Genomic DNA, 15,498 nt, shown 5'->3' with positions numbered 1-15,498 from the left:
TTTGAGTTGATCTGGTGATCATTTCCAGGCCGTCTCCCCGCAATCGGTTGCAGAGATAAAACTCTTTCTCCCTAGTTCATCTGCATCTCGTTATTGGACCACAAGAAATAGCAGGCCGACCCTCAGTTTGGTCCAGGAACACTATAGTATTGCTTTCACCTATATTGTCATTGAGAATGACACCAAACCAGGTGCTTATTTAAAGAAAGGAGGAGGCTGGGCATGGTGGCTCACGCTGGCAATCCCAGCACTTTGGGAGGCTGAGGCAGGCGGATCACTTGAGGTCAGGAGTTCAGCCCCAGCCTGACCAACATGGTGAAACCCTGTCTCTACTAAAAACACAGAAAGTAGCCAGGCATGGTGGCATGTGTCTGTAGTGCCAGCTACTCAGGAGGCTGAGGCAGGAGAATCGCTTGAACCCGGGAGGTGGAGGTCACAGTGAACCAAGATCACACCACTGCACTCCATACTTGGCAACAGACAGAGTGAGACTCTGTCTCAAAAAATAGAATGAAAATAAAATAACGAAAGGAGGGGATGACCCCCTGTGTATAGAATGCTAAATACCACACAGCTACACACTCCCATTTGTTGCCTCTAGTTCTAGTCAAAGACTACTTGAAACTCTTAGAAAGCAATAATTTCCTTAGGCAATCCACAATGCCTGGGGGCTTGGAATGTAAATGGATGAACAAATGCCCGAAGGTACCTGATTAACTCAATATTTCATAACCTCAACAGGTAGACATTATCTCCATAGTAAGTCCAGGGAAACTGGCATTCAGAAAAGTTAAATAATTTGATCACATAGCTAGCTGGGTTTCAAGCCCATGTTCCTGTGATTCTAAGAAAACTTCAGTGTATAGATTCTCTTCTCTCTCGTTACCTTTTCCTTACCACATCCTCCCATCTCCCCAACCTATATGTTAGGATCCCAGAAGAAAGCAGATAGTACATTAGATGATTGAGGTGATATTAATAAAGGGAGTATTTAGGAAGGTGTGGATTTGAACACAGCAACAAATCATGGGGCAGCACCCTGGGACTGAATAAAAACAATGCTATTACCCAGGCTGAAGAGAAGGGAGCAGTCGTCAGAAACTAGAGAGGGCCATCCAACAAGAGCTGTGGCCTTTGCTAGAGGGATGCAGCCAACCTGCAGGGACCCAACAAGGAGGAACCAGGCGAAAAAATTTACTCTGCTACTCTTTGATCTCCTGCCAAATCCAAACAGAAGCCACAGGACAAAATATCTGTGGGTGCATTGCAGCCAGGTAAGCCTCATGGGGCACAGAGCATAGTACCCAGACCTAAAGGGGCAAGCAGAAGATGTTCCACATACCATCCATTCTCTGCTACTTTCAACTCGAGTGATCTTGCTAGGGCTTTGGGAGAGATGGATTGAAAGGTATAGATTCATGTGAAAGCTAGAGAACTATTTCCAGTACAGAGGATTTGTGTGGCTACAGAAAGGAGACTCAAGGAGAAGTACATTAGACTGTTGGAGCTCTTTGCCATGTTTTGGGTCGCTGATGCTATCAGCATTTGAGGTAAATGAGGTAGAGTTTGGGATATGTCAAGCATAGGTGGATAAGTCATGAACTTTCTGCCTCCTTCTATCCCAGAAGCCCTTTTAGCCTCCTCTGTCCTCAGCCATCATTGCTTTCTTTCCTTTCCATGGCTATTTCCTTTCCTCTTCCCCAAATTCTTACCAACCAGGAACAGAACCATCATTAGTTTGAACCATATTGTTTCAAGAGCTAGAATAAAGCTAGAGAATGGCTCCATGTAGAGAATATCAGGGCAAACATCAGTACTAGGAAACTGAAATAATCTTTTGATTGTTTTCAGAAGATATGAATTCCCAGCAAGGAGCCAGAAAGGGTTATACAGAAGCAGAAGATGAATGTGATTTCTGAATGAGATTAAAACAAGAAAGGCTGGAATAAGAACAGGCATAAGGACCCTAGGACAGGAAGGAGAGCCGAGATGCCTGGGGCATGGTGACTACTAACCTGATTCAGGAGTAAGCCTTGATTCACTCAGTCCTAAGAGATAGATTATAACAAATGATAACTAGAATGATGAGAGGTGAAAAAATAAAAAAGAGGGAAAGGCCAGGCACAGTGGCACATGCCTATAATCCCAGAACTTTGGGAGGCCAAGGCGGGCATGTCACTTGAGCTCAGGAGTTCAACACCAGCCCAGGCAATATGGCAAAACCCCATCTCTACAAAAGAAGATATATACACACACACACATATATATGTACATGTATATATATATACACACACACACAAAATACAAAAAACTAACTGGGTGTGGTGATGCACACCTGTAGTCCCAGCTACTTGGGAGGCTGAGGTGAGAGGATTGTTTGAACCTGGGAGACAGAGGTTGCAGTGAGCTGAGATTGCACCACTGCACTCCAGTCTGGGCAACAGAGTGAGGCTCTGTCTCAAAAAAAAAAAAAAAAAAAAAAAAAAATCAGAGGAAGGACATGCAGGATGGGAAAAGGGAGGATGAGGGAAAACTAGTTGGAATAGTCAGGAAAGGATTTATGTAGAGCAGTTCTCAAGTCTCCCCAATCCCTGTCCTCCGTCCCTACCCCTCATTCTCCACTTCACATACGTACTTTGTATGTACTTAAAGAGGAAGAAAATAGAACAATGATACCTCCAACTGCCCTCCTACAGCCAGCTTTCCATTTCTGCCACCAGTACATTTTTCTCTAAAGTAACCCTTTGGAACTCATCTTCCCTTTGCTTTCAAGCTGAGGGTTTGATTTGAATATTGCAGCTGTAGGATGACAATGTGTAAAGAAAGAGAGCTGGGGAATAGCATCAGAGACAAACTAGAGTTTCAGTAGTAGGGTGGGAGGTCAGTCAGAGATCAACACACGAGGACAAGAACCATCTAGGAACAAAAACCAAAGAGCTCCAGACAAACTCTTATGAGAGTTTGTACCACTTCACCTCGCCCTGAAGGACAATTTTAGAGTGTCTTGCCACCCTCACCACAGGAAACAGTCCCTTGCTCCTGCCTGTGGTCTGATCAGGTACAAGGAACAGCTGCCAGAGTTTCAGTGGGTTTGTATGTGTGTGTGGCAACCAGCCAGACACCCTCACGTTCCCCCCACTGACCTGAGCAGGGAGCCCACTGCCACTAGCAAGGGGGAAGCAAAAGAGGTGCAGAGAGGGATAGTGCAGAGAGGCATTCCCAGCGTGGGAATGCTTACAAAATGCTAGTTGTTGATTTTTAAAATTTTTAAATTGTGTTCTTTGTTACTGTCTTCAGAGTTGTTGAATGTCAAATACACAAGACATTCTAATTTCACTGTGTATTTATCCAATTCGTGGGAAATTCTGATGTTAGTGAGGAGAGAAGATACAAACAAATGACATTGCTCTGGGCACTATTTGCTCTCACCATACCCTGGCCTCTAGTCAGAACTGACTCTCACTTTCTAGTTAGTCCTCAAATTGCTCTAGAAAGGTGGTGTCTCCCAGCCAGGCACAGTGGCTCACGCCTGTAATCCTAGCACTTTGAGAGGCTGAGGCGGGCAGATCACTTGAACTCAGGAGTTTGAGACTAGCTTGGGCAACATGGCAAAAACCTGTCTCTACGGAAAAAAAAAGAAATGTGTATATATATACACATACATACACACACACACACACACAATACAAAAAGCTAGCTGGGCATTGTGGCACACACCTGTGGTCCCAGCTACTCAGGAGGCTGAGATTGAAGAATCACTTGAGCCCAGGAGGCAGAGGTTGCACTGAGCAGAGATCGCACCACTGCACTCCAGACTGGGTGACAGAATGAGACCCTATTTGAAAAAAAAGAAAGAAAGAAAGAGAAGAAAGAAGAAAAAGAAAAGAAAGAAAGAAGAAAGCGAGAGAGAGAAAGAAAGAAGAAAGAAAGAAAGAAAGGGAGAAAGAAAGGAAGGAAGGAAGGAAGGAAGGGAAGGAAAAGAAGAGAGAGAGAGGAAGGTGGTGTCTCCCATTCCAGTATTTTCCCGTACCATTCATATACTCTCTAATGTCTAACATCCATCCCTCCTACTGCAGGTTCATTGTTTTGTGTGTACCTTTAGAGACTCACCCTTTAAAAGCTCTTCATGAGATCCTGAATTTTCAAGCTGAAACCATAAGGCTCTTTTCACTCTGTTCTTGTTTCACTCTCTTTCCCACTGAATGTTCTCTTAGCTGTCTTGGACTTTTGTCCCTAAAGTCTGGGAAATACTCACATTCCTTGACAATAAGGGGAAGAGAGAAACAGGAGTCCTAAACCCGAAGCAGAGACAAAAAGTAGGGAGACTGTGGTTCTACTTCTGTAAAATCACCTCTCCTCTCCTCTGAGCCTCCCAGCTCTGATCTTAAAAATCTTGAAAATGGTCAAGATCAATGGCCAACCGTGATATTAGGACCTCCTTTCTATAGAGCTACTACACAGAACCACAAAGTACAATGGAGCTGTAAGATGGAGGAAACACCAAGGGACCTGGGAACTGGGGAAAGTTATTAAGAACCATGTTAACCACAAGGGGGCACTGTGTCCTCATGGGCTAAACTAGAATGTTTAGCTGCTCGACACGGAAATGGGACATGGAATATGCTCTTGATTCTTGAGCTTTTCGTCACTCTCCAACAGAGTAGGGAGGTCAGTCAAGGACAAAACCCCCACCCCAAGACTAGCTCCCAGAAGAGGGCATCTTTTTCTCTACGAAACTCAGATTTCTTATGCAGAGACATCTATGGGAAAGATACACAGTCATCACCCATTTGACACACCCACCTACATGATAGATGTGTATGCACACACTCACCTATGTACACATACATGTAATGTGCTCCCATTTCTAGAGATTGCCCTGCTGACAGTGTTATCTATGTAGGCAGATATGCAGAAAAGACTTGCCTTCCTGTCCATAATACACAAGAGCAGCAAAGATTGATGCTGGTTATAGTTTTTTGCCTTTTCCTTGTGTTTTTCTGAGAAGCCACTTGGTCCCCAATGATTCCAATTATGCCGCTTCTTTTCTGCAGCGTGGTACTTCAGTACTCTGCTGCCTGCCCTGCGTGGGGTCACCCAACACCCTCACCATCCAATAACGCGCTCCACAACCCTGTTTGTTACCCAATACCTCCGCTTCCCCTTCTGACCCTGGCCTACCACATTTAAAATAGACCCAGTTCTATGAAGGAGAGTGACGAAATGCTCAAGAATCAAGGGCATATTCCATGTCCTATTTCCATGTCAATCAGTGTGTCAGCACCAGACATCAAGTGCATTAGTCCTCAACTCAGTTCCATTGAGGAAAGGGTATAATTGCCTGTGGAGTTTCTATAAAGCAATGTAGCAAAAGACCTTGTAATATTCCATCACAGTAGTGTTGCCAATAATGCTACAAGGTCCCTCCTCATTTTCACTTCTTGTGCCTCAAGACCCTAAGAATCAGCCTGCAACAGCTGCAAAATAAGAATTCCTCTTGATTATTCATAGTTGTTAAAAAGCTTCTTTATAAATAAACCACAAACAGACTTAGTTAGCTCCCAGATCTGTTGGATTCCATGAGGGAAGAGGAATTCCCAAGAGAAATCTTCCTTTTTGCTGCATCCCTCCTGAAAGAGTCTTCAGATGAAAATGAACTACGAGCAGCCCAACCCTTAGAGTAAGTTCATTTACCTGGTCTACTGATTGCACTAAAACATCCAAAATTGAATCTTAGGTGACCCCCCAGGGAGGATCCTACAGGAAGGTGGGTCTCAAGATATCCTTGGGCACTTCTGTCATCAGCCTTCAATTTTTTTTTTTTTTTTTGAGATGGAGTCTCACTCTGTCGCCCAGGCTGGAGTGCAGTGGTGTGACTGTGGCTCACTGCAACCTCCACCTCCTAGGATCAAGTGATTCTCCCACCTCAGCCTCCCGAGTAGCTGGGACTATAGGTGTACACCATCAAGCCCAACTAATTTTTGTATTTTTTGTAGAGGTGGGTTTCACCATGTTGCCCAGGCTAGTCACAAACTCCTGAGCTCAAGTGGTCTGCCCACCTCAGCCTCCCAAGTGTGTTGGGGTCACAGATGCAAGCCACCGTGCCCAGCCTCTTCAATTCTTTCTTGAAGGTGGTGGTGTTGGTGGCATCTCTGAAATCCTGTGGCCTTTCTCAGTTACCCATAGTTGATAAGGAAGTCTCCTAAGATCTAAATGGTTCCTCTCTCCCAAGCTTAAAAATACTATCAATATCAAGGCAACACCATTGTATTGGAAAAGGGCCAGTTTCTACATGGTCATATGTTGTGAAGTGCCTATGCCACAAAGGCCCTCTCCCAGGGTTTATATCACTTTGAGAAGAGAATAAGAGACTTGGACAGGGAGAAGATAGGAAGAAGAGCATGATGCAGGCATACCTAGACAAATAACAATAATGGTACTCAAATTCATCTACAGTTTATTGTTATAGCAGAAGTTGTGGGAGACAGGAGGGCACCCTCCACACATAATACAGTGTGGTCAGAGCCCCAGGATAGCCCTTTCCACCTCTATGCCAAGCCCCAAGTAGCCCAGCCCAAGCTTAGCTCCCTCCCCAGTCCCACTCTAGATGCACACTGAGAGCTACCAAAGTTAGTGCAGCCAAATGGCCCCAGGCCCCTTCCTGTTTCCCCAGCACCAGTCCTTCCCCGACACTTGTTCATTGCCCACCAATTCCCATTCCAACTTCCTTTTTACACCTGGATGTTTCTATCACATCCTGAGGACCACTAACCCACCAGCAAGTCTCCCCCTGACACACATTCATGTAGGTCCATACCCTTCAGAGTCCTAAAGGGTTAATGAGAAGCCATATCAGCTTTGGTAAATGGAGTCCCAGCCCCAAATCCCTCCCCTTGCAAATATGGGATAAGTAGGGAGAGTCTGATGGAGGCACCACGACAACTACAACAACCTCTTACCCCTCAGCTACAGACACCTAGATCAGGACAGAGGATACATGCCCTCTCCACCTTAACACCAAAATGGGGGAGGAGGAGAATTTAGGGGTCTGGGTCCCTAAGAGATATTAGGACATCTCTTTCAGGAGCTGGGGGGAATCACAGGTTAGAGGTCAAGGTTAGGGTAGCAATCAAAGATCAAGGTCATCTCCCCACATGATCTGCCCTTTTTCCCTTGCTTACTCTGGCCCAATGCCCCTTCAGCACCTCCCAGGTTAGTTCTGGGGGAGGTGAGGGCTGGGTCCCACACTAGGGCAACAAGGGTCATTCAACAGGAGACCTCCATGGTGTGCCCCGGGGGCCCCGAAGAAAGAGTTCCAGACTCGCTGCTCTGAGACAGGGTGCGAGAGCGGGACCGGTTGCCATCAATGGATGCTGCACTGGTTAGAGAGGCTGTACGAGACCGGGACAGGCGAGTCATGCAGGATGAGGCCACTGTGGAGACAGAAGGATGCACAAGCAGTCAGAGAGAAAGTGGGGAAATGGGGCTGGCGACTCAGGGTGTGGTCTTTGGATTATGACTAGTTATAACTAAGCCAGGGGATCAATGAGCTCGACTGGGCAGATAGTGGTAAGTCCAGGCATTAACCTAAAACAGTTCCACCCCGTCAGTGCCCATCTCTCCTACAGTGCAGCAATCTCTTGTCCCCATACTCACTGTAGCCCATGCCTTGCAGGAAGTACTTGAAGGCCTCAGTCAGCTTGCCTGGCTGCGGAAGTAAGAAGAGGCGAGGGAGACAGTGAGATGAGGTTAGAGGCAGAGCTGGAGCCTGAGGCTGTGGCATTGTGGGGATGGGATGTGTGGCAAAGGCAGAGCCCAATGCCACCAGTATCCTATGTCACTTCCCCATTCCATGGACGGCAGGGCTACTCACCTGAGTCAGCTGGGGCTGACCTCCAGAGTCAGCCATCTGTTCAGGAGAGCGCCACCCAGAAAAAGTGAAACATACATAAATGAGCCATGCGGAGAGGTGGAAAGGGTCTCTCTTCCCTAGCTTCTTCACTCCAGCCCCTTTGTTTTGTTCTTCGTTCACCCCATTTGTTCCCATGCAGGGCCCTGGAGGCTTAGCAGCTGAATTTAGAGAGGATATATGACTCTGGACAGGGGCCCAGGAGCAGGTTACTGACCTTGAGGAACGAGGTCTGGGTGGGGTCCAGTTTTGAGTTACATTCCACCTGGAGTAAGCAGGAGACTGAATGAATGAGTCACGCCCACTGTGGCCCCTCCCCCTATAAAGGACCCAGGAACCCAGACCCCATTCCCTTTTCTATCAGCTCCCTACCCAGTTACTCCTTACCAGGGATCAAATTCCTAGTGCCCCAAAGTTGATCTCCCTGTGCCAAACAGGGCATCCCCTTGGCAAGATACTCTTCTGACCACCACTCTAGGACCCCAACGCTCCTCCCTCACTCATCCAAAATCCCCTACTAACCACTGCATCTTCATGAGGTGCTTGGTCTCCTACCACCAGCATCACAGGACACCTAAAGACACAGTGTTGGGGAGAAGGCAGTGAGCCCCTGACACTCCCTCACTGGCCTCTGCCTAGAAGTGCAGCTGGAAAAATGTCTGGCTCCAAAGAGAAAAGAGCCTTCTGTGTTTCCCTACTGATGCCACCAAGAGGATTCAAAGGGGGAAGACCTAGAGGGAAGTGATTTACCAAATAGGATGGGGTGGGACATGACAAGGAAGTTCCCTGGCAAAAGATTCTCCTTCTTCTAAGGGATACAAGCTCCTAGGGAAGATCCAGGGAGACAGGCAATGCATTCTCTCTTAAAGTCTTACTTGAGGGTGATATCACCTCCACGCTCAAAGTTCAGGTCTCGGCGGCTGGAAAGGGGTTAAAAGAGTAGGAATTTTAGGTTGGCAGTGCTATCTAACCAGATATAAGCTATCTCCCCCATGATGGAACTATCACTGTCCCAAAAATCACAGTCAAATATTGGTTATTAAAAGTGGAAACCAAAGGAGAAGGTGGCAGGCAGGCCCCAAGGACAGCTCCTATAATCACTTGTGCCCTAGATCCCTGGTCAGAGGGCAGCAAAAGGGGAGGAAGGGCACAGGATACAAGGTTATCTTACTTCTGGAAGTCCAATAATCCAAAGGAGGTAAACAAGAGAAGGGGGACAACCCCTTGCAATCCTTCCCACTGGCTCTGTCCTGAAGCTGCCCCCATTGCACACTAAATGCTGCATTCCTTGCACATTGCACACTACCCAGACCTCCCTCCCCTCCTGTGTGCCTCCCCATGACCCCCAATTACTGCTTCTGCATTTCTCTCACAGGCATACACACGCAGCCCACCCACTTGTTGTAGCTGTTCCAGTACAATTCAATGTTATCCAGGTTGGGTGCATGTGTAATGATATTTCTGTACTTTTGTATCAACTCAGAATTTCCAGAGAGCTCTTCCTGAAGGAGATAACAAGGAAAAACATTAGGGATGGAAAGAGAAACCAACAATTACTGGAGGAAAAGAGGTAAGCCTTCTTCCTTCCCCAAATTCTGTCCCAGCTAAGGAAGTTAGCCCAAGCATTCAAGTTCCCTGCTGCACCCCTCGACTCTTCCACATCATCTTCTACAACCACTTACCTGGCTGAAAAGATGTCCAAGGATCATCTCCGGAATGGAAGAGGTGAGGCCCGTTAGCTATGAGGAGAGGACAGGTGAGAAAGTTCAGGATATTGGCCGGGCACAGTGGCTCACGCCTGTAATCCCAGCACTTTGGAAGGCCGAGGTGGGTGCATCACGAGGTCAGGAGTTCAAGACCAGCCTGGCCAAGATAGTGAAACCCCGTCTCTACTAAAAATACAAATATTAGCTGGGCTTGGTGGTAGGCGCCTGTAATCCCAGCTACTTGGGAGGCTGAGGCAGGAGAATTGCTTGAACCCGGGAGGCGGAGGTTGCAGTGAGCCAAGATCAAGCCACTGCACTCTAGCCTTGGAAACAGAGTGAGACACCATCTCAAAAAAAAAAAAAGAAAAGAAAAAAAGAAAGTTCAGGATATTATAAGAGACTTAGGCAAAGTGACAGCTTCACTTTCCTGCCCCTTTACTCCCTCCTTGAAGTTCGGAGTCCATCCAGACTTCAAGCATTAGACTCTACCAGAGCCTCACTGGATCCATACAAGGGGATCTCCCACCCTAGGTCTCAGCACACAGGCCCCTCCAAACCTTGTGGGCTGCCCAATCCATCCAACCCTTGGCATTGGGATCAATGTTGATGAGAACAAGACCTTCAACTGTGTCCGGGTGGTTAAGCTGAGGGAGAGAAGAAGGAAGGAAATGAGAAACAGGGCATGGCCTTATCCCCTCCCCGCTAAGCCCTACCCACTTTTGGACTCCCATGGAGCCTGACTCCCCGCCTAGTGCCCACTTCCTCCCCCAAACAGCACTAATAAACAGTATTCTCCTAATCAGTCTGGACCCTCCTTTCCCTTATCTGGGCTTTTTATTTCTTACAGCATATCTGGACAGGATGTAGGCTCCAGCTCCAACACCAACTCCAATTACTGTAGAAAAACTGTGAAAGGGAAAGAAATATATGCCTCACGGACTCTGCTGTCCAAAACCTGCCACAGCCCATCTCTTCAAACTCTTCACCCTCCCTCCTGAGTCCATGAGCACAAAGAAGGGCAGACACGGACCTTTCTTTGGAGGATGCGAAAAAGAAGGGCCCAAGGAGCCAAAGGTTGGCACGGGTAGTCAGGGTAGATGCCTGAAGTCTATCCCAGTTTTCTCCTGGAGAACTAGTGTCTTAAAAACAAACACCCATCCACCAGCCAACCAACACACTGTTTTCCTATATAGATAGCTCTTTGTCCATTCTCAATTTTCAAGAGCCAGTTCAACTTGTTCTGCTTTAGTTCCTGGTTCCTCTAGAGGAACAGGAAGAATGGAACTTAAAGCAAATGTGAAAACAGACACAACTTTAGTGAACAAAGAGGAGAATGAGGAAAAGAGCAGCAAAGTGCTGAACCAGAGGTGCTGAGCCCTGGTGTCTAGGAGAAGCTTAGCTAAGAACAGCACCCAGGGGTCAGCACCTCCCTCTGAATACCAAAGACACATAGTCTGGCGTTCTCTTCCTTCCCCCACTCTCTCTCACCCACAGAGCTCCCCACCCACCAGGTGTGGGCATGAAGGAGAGGGGAGCAGGAGAGAAAGAGACAAGTCTATCTGGTTCCTCAGGGATTATGTCACCCCCTTTTATTCCTCCCTGACTTTCTGATCAGAGAAGGCCCTCCTTAGCCTGAGGCAGGGCCAAGCATAGACCCTTTTCCTTCCCTCCATCCATTAGGGCTACTCTGCTGATTCTGGCCAATTTTCCAAACCCACCACCTTTTCTCAATAATCAAGGTGGGAGCATGAAGGAAGAAGATATATTGAGTTCAGAAGCTGAAACTGGCTCAGGAACCATGGTGAACCTGGAAGTTCTAAGGGTCTCCTTGTGCTGGAAAGAGAACTCTGGTTTGGAGGGGTTCCCAGGACTCTCACTTTAGGTACTGCAGGACGCAAGGGATCATGTCTGCAAGCTGGTCCAGAGATGGGTACTGATATCTGGAAAAGAGAAGCACGTTAAGGAAGATACCAACCTACCCTCGCACCCCCCACTTCAGGATATCCTACTCATACTCTCCCAGAATCACCACTGCCCTCCCTTTCCTCCTTCCCAGTCGAACCTTTCCCACACCTGTCCTGTTCCTCACAGTCTGGTGAAGCGGTAACGACCTAACTCTTACCCCAAAGGGAACACAGGGGCTCCCTCTTCCATTCCAGGGGCATCCACATGAACCCGCACGAAGTTCTGAATGATTTCCTGCATGTCCCCGAATTGAAACAGTGGCTGGAAGCAAGATTTATCTAAAGAGAACCCACATCACCTCAACAATAGAATCAGACAGCGAAACATGTGCCCCAGTCAGAACTCACCCTTCTTTTCATGCCACAGACTAGGAGAGAACTTCTCCTTCCCACACTGACCCCTCCCCTCCCTCTGGGTTTCTACCCTTCCTCCACAGCCTCTTTCCAGACAGGAGTGGGAGACGAATGAAGGTCCTTACAGTTGAGTCCCACATCGTGGTAGGTAAGGATCGCTGGGCGTTTGGGTTTGGGGGTGCCATAGACAGTGAAAGTGACAGAGCCATACGGTGTCTCCACAGAGTGAATCTGCAGGAAAACAGGGCACCAGGAGCTAGGCTCAGAGAAGACGAGGCCAGAAAAGGAGCAACACCAAGGTCAGGGAGCTGGGAGTGGGCAGGCAAGGGGGAAAAGGGAACAAAGAATTAAAAACAGGATCAGCAAGAACTGAGGAAAACACAACACTGGAAGATGAGTTTGAGGATAAGAAAGAATAATGAAGATTAGAGAAAGAAGAGTGGGGGGAAGGAAGGAGAGGTGAGAGATAGGGAAGGGAAAGGACAGAATAGAAGGAAAGAAAACGAAGAAAGAAGGGCCAAGCAGAGGCCATCTTTCTACTGAGGAAGAGGACAGCCCCTCCTCCCACCTTGGGACTGCCCCCACACTGTTACCTGTCCCTGGTCCAGGAGGATTTGGGCAGCTAACTCAGCCTCCTGGAGAGACAGACACAGATACACACAGAAACACACGACCATGTGGTGTTCCAGATGGAGAGACAGACAGACAAAGAGAGACAAGTAAAGACCAACAGAGACCAAAGACAGAAAGAGATTGACAAAGAGAGACATGGAAAGGATGAAGGTTAGTGTAGTGACAAGACAACGGCCTGACTCCCAATTGTAGTGTATGGGGAGAGAGACTAGGGTGGAGGTGGAGAAAGTAGTGGTGTGGGTTAGAATAAGATCAGGCTTGGGAAGTTAGAAGGCAAGGGGGATGCTTAGAGGTCTCCAATTTGGGCATGGGAGTCAAACGGTCTCTAATAACCTTGGCCGCCTCAGGCGTCTGTCCTGGCAGCAGTGGCTTCTCCTCTGTGATCTGCACCTCCTGCAGCTCCGCCATGATGCCTGGTAGGATGAGGAAACGAGACTGGGAAGTTGTCTCCACATCCCCACATCTCCTCAAACACCAGGCTTCCTCTCTCAGCACAGGAAGATGCAGGGAACAGAGGGAGCCAGGGGTTGAAGACTACTCCAGAACACGCAGAGGGCCTTTCCTGCCCCCAGCTCCATTTCCAGGCTGATTGGTGGAAACTTTGGAAGAGGAATCAGGACACCGCTTCTCTTGATACTCACCATCCCCACCACCACCCTCAACACCCACTCCTCCAGACCCCCTCCCTCCTCTGCCCTGGACCAAAATACCAGGGTGGGGCAGAAGTGTAGCTCAGATTTCCCAGGCTATCTTTAGGGTCTACTCCACACTCTCAGGTAGGGAGCGAAACTCGTAGCTCAGTGACTGAATATTCTAAAGGACAGGGTACCAAAAGACAGGATTTTGAGAGCTCACAATTGACCATGACCTTCAAGTAAAGCCCCAAGGTCGGCAGCTCAAAGGGGGCTAAAAATGACCAAAGTAACATGACCAAAGGGTGAGGTGGGGAAAACAACAAAAAAGGGACATCTGTCCAACCAACCCAATGCCTCCCTTCCTCCCAAGACTCTTCCTCCCAACTCTGAATAAACTCCGTAAGTTCAACACTAGTGGGTGAGGAGCAGAGCACCTGGACAGACCTGCACAGGAAGGAGCCTGCAGCCTGCGAGGTGGGGTCACTTACTGGGCTCCTATTGGCTGGATGCAGTGGGATTAGGGGTCAGGGTTCTCACTCCTGACTCTGGGGTCTGAGAAAACACAGCAACGAGGTGAATGACATGGGAGACAGACCCGGGGTCTTTCAGTTACAGAAAGCCTCAGCCAAGACCCAGACTCCCAGGGTCATCAACCTCCGCGGGTCACTAACCCTCCCCCGTGGCTACTCCTGAGTCCAGAGAACACGTCCTCTCTAGGCTCGAGCCGGAATCAATACAGGCTACAGGGGCATCAGTTCAGGCTGCGCGGAGGAGAGAAGGAAGTGCTGATGTGGAGGAAACCTCCGGATTCGAATCCCGGCTCTGCCACTCCCAGTGTGACCTTGCCCCAGTTCGTTACTACATTTGGCCTCAATTTTCTATCGGCAGGGGGACTAAACGCGGGGGGCTAGGGGATCCCCAAAATTTTTGACAGCTCTCCAGTAAGAGGAGGGTAGCAGAGCATGGCTGTTTCCCTCCACAATACAAAAACAAACACAAAGCTTGGTGCCGTCGCTTCTCTCCTCTACCCAGTCTCCGTGTAGGTCCCACGAGTGGAGAAAGGGAGAGGAGGGCGGTCCCACAATCTCCTCCCGGTCTCCCCCGACGGCCCGCGAAAGCAAGCGCCATCGGGAAGGGATGGGTAGGACAGAGGGGACTGGCCGGGCCCAGCATCCAGAACCCGTCCCTACGAGTCCCTACGCAGCCCGTCCGCGTGGAGACGGACACCCTTGCGTGGCTGGTGCCAAGCGCCCCGGACCTTGCACACAACCTCGCGCGCACCCCAAACACGCCCTGCCGCTCTCGGAGCCTCACCCTTTGTGCGCAGCAGCCGAGCGCCCCCTCAGTGCCGGCCCTTTCCCCAGAGCCGCCAGCTCCAGGGGACGGGGATCAATCACACCGCCCACCTACCCCTCTGGCGCCTTCCAGGCCCTGCGGCCCCTCGCCTGCCCCTCCCCCTACCTGCTGCCGCCGCTGCCGCTTCCACCTTCACTTGCCTTTGACTCGGGCCCGCCCCGGCTCGGGCTCCCCGCAGACCCGCCCCCGGCCCGCCCCAGCCCGCCCACGGGCGCTTGGCTCCCCGCAGACCCGCCCCAGACCCCCAGTAAACACGCCCCACCTTTCACCCCGCCCAGACTGCCGCTCAGGGAGGGGTTGTGCTGGGACCGGGGGACGGGGGGCGGGCGGCTGGACGCTTCCAGGCTCCTCTCGAGCTCACCATAACATTCCCCCCACCCCCCGCACTGGGGCGGTGTGGGGAGTGCGGGGATCCCTCAGCACTGCGAGGGATCCCTCGGCTGCCCTCAGCACCGCCCCCATCCATGACCTGGATCTGCAATTCGCACTCTGGCTCGTAACTTCGCCCCCAGACTCAGTGGTGGGAACCGGTAGTGGGGAGACGAACCCGGGATACTGACACCCCACGAGTTCGAATCCCCCCGCCCGAACACAGAGAACTAGATTAAGAAAGGAGGAGGTGGGCGGGACCGCCGCTGAAGAGGCGGGGGTCTCGCCCGGTGGCAACGGCAGGTGTGCCGGCGCCGAAAGGGGGCACGGGGGAACGTCGAGGGCACAGGAGTTCCGACTCCCTAGTGCCCAGAGTCCTGGTACCTCTCCTCTCTTTGCTGCGTCCCGACGCCTGCTCTCCGGCTGCTCCGGGAGAAGTTGGACAACAAGGCGGGGAGGGGGGGCGGGGAATGCGGGGGGCCGCTATAAATAGAGGGCGATCGCGGGCGGACGCGGGGGGGTGGAGAGGATGGCCAACAGGGACTCTGGGGTCAATGCCTCAAGGGGCGACG

At 49.9% G+C, this 15,498-nt stretch overlaps 2 protein-coding genes across 8 annotated transcripts in view; both read right to left on the bottom strand.

The window, feature by feature from the left end:
* The window catches only part of LOC103231361 (ribonuclease pancreatic), a 183,302-nt gene extending 168,265 nt beyond the window's left edge, over positions 1–15,037 (bottom strand). Inside the window, exon 1 of the mRNA XM_073012957.1 lies at positions 15,027–15,037. The gene's annotated coding sequence lies outside the window, so the exon portion shown is untranslated. The remainder of the gene's footprint in view (positions 1–15,026) is intronic.
* NDRG2 (NDRG family member 2) lies at positions 6,441–15,425 on the bottom strand. Of its 7 annotated transcripts, XM_007990708.3 has the most exons (16): positions 14,663–14,696; positions 13,690–13,753; positions 12,900–12,979; positions 12,059–12,164; positions 11,738–11,858; positions 11,493–11,555; positions 10,461–10,521; positions 10,173–10,259; positions 9,592–9,648; positions 9,308–9,411; positions 8,785–8,829; positions 8,432–8,483; positions 8,127–8,174; positions 7,874–7,909; positions 7,657–7,708; positions 6,441–7,433 (listed from the first exon to the last, which is right to left on the bottom strand). In XM_007990708.3, exons 3-16 carry the CDS (start codon positions 12,972–12,974, stop codon positions 7,267–7,269), a joined length of 1,074 nt encoding a protein of 357 aa, XP_007988899.1. In that variant the 5' UTR covers positions 12,975–12,979; positions 13,690–13,753; positions 14,663–14,696; the 3' UTR covers positions 6,441–7,266. The 7 variants fall into 7 exon arrangements, with proteins under 7 accessions (XP_007988899.1, XP_007988895.1, XP_007988896.1 ...); XM_007990704.3 differs by lacking the exons at positions 13,690–13,753; positions 14,663–14,696 and adding an exon at positions 15,311–15,425; XM_007990705.3 differs by lacking the exon at positions 13,690–13,753 and having other exon boundaries at positions 14,663–14,737.
* Positions 15,426–15,498: the final 73 nt, after the last annotated feature.

The sequence above is a fragment of the Chlorocebus sabaeus genome, chromosome 29 (genome assembly GCF_047675955.1).
Source record: "Chlorocebus sabaeus isolate Y175 chromosome 29, mChlSab1.0.hap1, whole genome shotgun sequence".
Classification (NCBI taxonomy): domain Eukaryota; kingdom Metazoa; phylum Chordata; class Mammalia; order Primates; family Cercopithecidae; genus Chlorocebus; species Chlorocebus sabaeus.
Note: the sequence above shows the minus strand (reverse complement) of the source record. Positions and strands in the feature narration are given on the sequence as shown.

Bases quoted from the DNA above. Each gene is read 5' to 3' on its own strand.
- NDRG2 (XM_007990704.3), bottom strand. From the start codon at position 12,974: ATGGCGGAGCTGCAGGAGGTGCAGATCACAGAGGAGAAGCCACTGCTG. The intron at 11,556-11,737 runs GTAAGAGTTAGG...TCTCTTTTCCAG, and splicing joins GCCCCTGTGTTCCCTTTGGG to ATATCAGTACCCATCTCTGG. The intron at 10,260-10,460 runs GTAAGAAATAAA...TCTCTCCCTCAG, and splicing joins ACATCCTGTCCAGATATGCT to CTTAACCACCCGGACACAGT.